Source organism: Nicotiana attenuata, unplaced genomic scaffold (assembly GCF_001879085.1).
Source record: "Nicotiana attenuata strain UT unplaced genomic scaffold, NIATTr2, whole genome shotgun sequence".
In the NCBI taxonomy this organism is placed as follows: Eukaryota; Viridiplantae; Streptophyta; class Magnoliopsida; order Solanales; family Solanaceae; genus Nicotiana; species Nicotiana attenuata.
The window spans coordinates 61,546-65,539 of NW_017672306.1; the positions used below are offsets into that span (position 1 = coordinate 61,546).

General features: G+C 37.4%; 1 protein-coding gene across 1 annotated transcript; it reads right to left on the reverse strand.

Moving 5' to 3' along the window:
• Positions 1 to 1,102: 1,102 nt before the first annotated feature.
• On the reverse strand, positions 1,103 to 3,019 carry LOC109212671 (ankyrin repeat-containing protein At5g02620-like). Its single transcript, XM_019376341.1, has 3 exons — positions 2,728 to 3,019; positions 1,383 to 1,714; positions 1,103 to 1,138 (listed from the first exon to the last, which is right to left on the reverse strand). The coding sequence occupies exons 1-3, from the start codon at positions 3,017 to 3,019 to the stop codon at positions 1,103 to 1,105; spliced, it is 660 nt and encodes a 219-aa protein (XP_019231886.1).
• Between the last annotated feature and the right edge of the window lie 975 nt (positions 3,020 to 3,994).

Here is a 3,994-nt window from a genome sequence, read left to right on the forward strand (position 1 = left end):
TCATGGAAAGAGAGAGGGAAACGTTGGGCATTAATATTTACGAGTTCAACGATATTCTGTATTTTGAATTACAATTTTAAAAGTACAATGAATTTAGTGTCAATAACTTTAATGGTTGAATCCTTCAAATTTAAACTATGCAAGTTACATATAGACCTAGAGAGATATCTCAACTAATTGTAACTATTAAAAGTCAAGAGAGCGTAATCTATTTGACAACAACAATTAAAACATATGAGCTCATTCGTGGCGTCACAAAGGAGTCCCAATCCTGTTGAAAAAAGAGATTTTCCATCTAATAAGTAAACGCAATTCTTCAGTCTAGAGCAATGAATTCCATGACCAGTCACTTAATAATCTTGTTTAGTTGTAGAGGAAGTTTATGAGTAAATCAACTCAAGACTAGACTCAATGACCAGACTCCCAGAAGAAGATGCTTCTGAACTTGCTAGAATTTATCATCTTAAGTCTACAAGTATCGTTTGGTTTACAGTCTAATTATGTGGAAATTATACTTCAGGAATTGTTTAAGAGATGAATAATAAGGCATGAATTGTCTTCCCTAGTCAAAGCCCAGAGATACAAAAAACTATATACAACAGAGGCAAAACAGATCATACAAAAAAACAGATACTCACTTGTCTTCCCTAGTCAAAGCCCAGAGATACATAAGGAAGGAGATGCAACCGATAATACAGACAGTAATCGCGAGACCAAGTGAATTTGCTAATGTAACATACACACCAGTTACAAATGCAATTACAACTGCTAACATTGCCAAAAGCTGCAACACAATTGCGGCATTATAATACCGTAACATATATTCGTACGTACGTAGTCTTGTACCTTCCTCTGCCATGAGGAAGTAGATGAATATAGCACCAGCTGAGCATGTGAAGGCGATGGCATCTGAAACAGCAAATGCACGGAATGCTGCTTTCTTTATTAGAATCGCCATCCCTTTATTAGGGCCGGCGTCACTGTCAAAACCTCCTGGCAATGTGAAACCAGCCGCGAAAGCAGCTGTCATTATTAGAGTGGCCACTACTAGATGCATTTCAGTTGTCTTCATAAGTCACGTCTTCCGTATACTTGGCCAATGCTACGCAAACTTTCCACCAATTTCCCCTATTTTCATCTGTAATAGAGTTCATATATAATATAGTCGAAGAATTTAACATGTTATAACTTGTTTAGCTGAGAACTTTGCTGATAGATTAGGGGACAATGATATCATGTAAAATTAAGTTCAGCCGAAGATAGGGCAAGAAATAAATTGCAGTTTTACTTGTAATCCTCTAATAGTTTATCTTGATTATATGCAAAAAGTTTTCAAAGTAAATAATTTCAGTAGTTACTAAAAAATATTTGCAGGTGCTTACCTTATTTGTTGACTCTGTGCAAACAAGTGCTAGGTCGAGAGGAGTCTGGTTTTCTTTGTTAACTGACATCTTCGTTACTTTGGGATGTTTTATTAATTCAGGCACATAGTTCCCAGAGGCAGCAACCAAATGGAGAGGAGTGTTGCCATCATTATCTGCCTCATTAACAAGGCTATCCCACTTTCCAGAATCTAAAAAGTATTTTACTACCTCTTCTTGTTTGTTCAGTATGGAGATGTGAAGAACATTTTGGCCGCAGCTGTTAAGCGTTTCCCAGCAATCTGGACAGTGTTTTAATAGCTCATTTATCATGTTTATATCACCTTCAGTGGCTGCAATATGAATTCCAACCCCATTTGTCAGCTACCTCGCATAACAATTTATTCCATTGCCATAGTAATTTCGCGCACTCTGGATGTTTCAAATATATATGATGATAAGGGGTTAATTTGTATACATGCACTCATCATGAGATCTTTATACCTAGTCGCATAACATACTATGAGCCCGTTTGGACATAAGAAAATGTGCCTTCTTTTCAATTTTTTTTTTTTTTTTAAAATAGTATTTGGTTATCAAGATCTTACAATTTTTCCAATCTCACTTGAAAATGCATTTTCAAATTTGAAAAAAAAAAATACTGGTGAGAACCAGTTTTTCAATTGAAAATGGGAAGGTTGCCAGTTTTTAGTTGCAAAATACGTTAAAAAAAGATATCCAAATATGTTGCGAAAATTATAACCAAACACAACTTCATCTTCAATTCAAATTTTAGTGAAATTCCAACTTTGAATTTTTTTTTGGAATTCATGTCCAAACGCCTACTATATATAATTATGAAAGTGAAATGATACAACCTAGGGAGAACCACTCCCCAAAAGCTAGCTATTAAGGTGCAATACCGATGTGGGATGGACCATAACAAACCACGTGCACTACACATTCTAGCCCGCTAGCTATTAAGGTGGGAAAGTCCAAGGCTATATAAACCTCACATCAGCACCTTGCAGTACCGATGTGGGACTCAAGTCCCATACCTTGCAATGGACCATAACAAACCACGTGCGCCAGACATTCTAGCCCCGGGCGAACACTGCAATACCGGCGTCGCCATCCAAGGCATGGTGGGCATAGAGGGTGGTGAGTGGCTCTGATACCATTGATACAACCTTAGGAGAACCACACCCCAAAAGCTAGCTATTAAGGCTGGAGAGTCCAAGAGTATATAAACCCAACATCATCATATTGCAATATCGATGTGGGACTCAAGTCCCATATACCTTGCAATGAACTATAACATGAATCCATTCAAAAGCTCGTAGCTTCACATTATTAATTTATGTACCTGTGTGTTGCCGAATTATTGCTGCATGCAGAGGCGTTCGACTACATGGACCGTCATAAGTTGGTTTCTTGCAGGATTCCAAGATGGCACGCGAACACTCAACTAAACCTTTCTCCACCGCCAGATAAAGTGGTGTCTCCCCAGCATTATTCGCTGAAAGTTCGAATTCAGGATCTTCTTTCATTATGAATTTGACAACGCCGATAAGTCCACCCCTGGCGGCCATGTGCAGGGCTGTATCTCCATTTTCATCTATCATCCTTATCAATCTCTGCTTCTCTGCTCCGTCCATGCTATGTAGCACCCACGCCACATCAGCATGCCTTTCCTTAAGAGCTACGTGAAGTGCATGTTGGGTTTTTTTGTATTTAATATATTAAATACATAAAAGAGGGTGAATGGGAAATGGAGGGAAATAAAATTTTTGAGTGAAATTTTAAGTTTCCCCCTTGGTAAATGGACATTGTCCCATATTGGAAGAGGAAGAGGTTTTTTATGGGTATATAAGCAATTGCTCTTCTTCTAGCTCTTAAAGAGTTGAGAAGAAGGCAAGCCTCACGCCGTCGTCGTCGTCATCGTCATCTCGCTCGGCTCGGCTTCGGCTTCGGATTCGGAATTGAATGATTAACTTTTTGGACCAAATTTATTTGTTAATAATAAAATATTAACAGAAATGTTATTAAATATTTATTTTAATAACAGAATATTAATATTAAATATTAATATTAAATCCAATCCGTTTTTCTGTTTTGGTAACAGAAAATTAACTACCCTCTTCAATTTTTCCTCTTTATTTTCCCTCTTTATTGTTGAGTAAATGGCCATTTATGTAATGGCATTATGTTGTGGCCGTTTTGCATAAACAGCCATTCTGAAGAGTTGTACCTCTTCAGATTTCAGCCCAACTTTGGCTATAAATACAACACTATTCTGCTCAGAATTTCACTACGATTTTTTGAGTTTCTTCTCCTTCTTCTGCATACTTTTGGCATCAAACAAAGCAAAAGTAAGTGTGATTTGCTTTCGAACTTTGTGCTCGCTGAAACACTGGGGTTTGCAGTACCACTACACCAGTGTGTAATTCGTTCTATCCTGGGAGGAAATAATCCATAACCCTGTGTACTAGGAGGGGATTAAATTCCTTAAGGAAACACTGTGAATTCAGTGGGCTCGAATTGGTTTTCTGTCATTTCTGTTTATGTTCATTTCTGTTTATATTCATTTATATTTCCAGAATTATTTTACAAATACAGTATACTAACAAGCT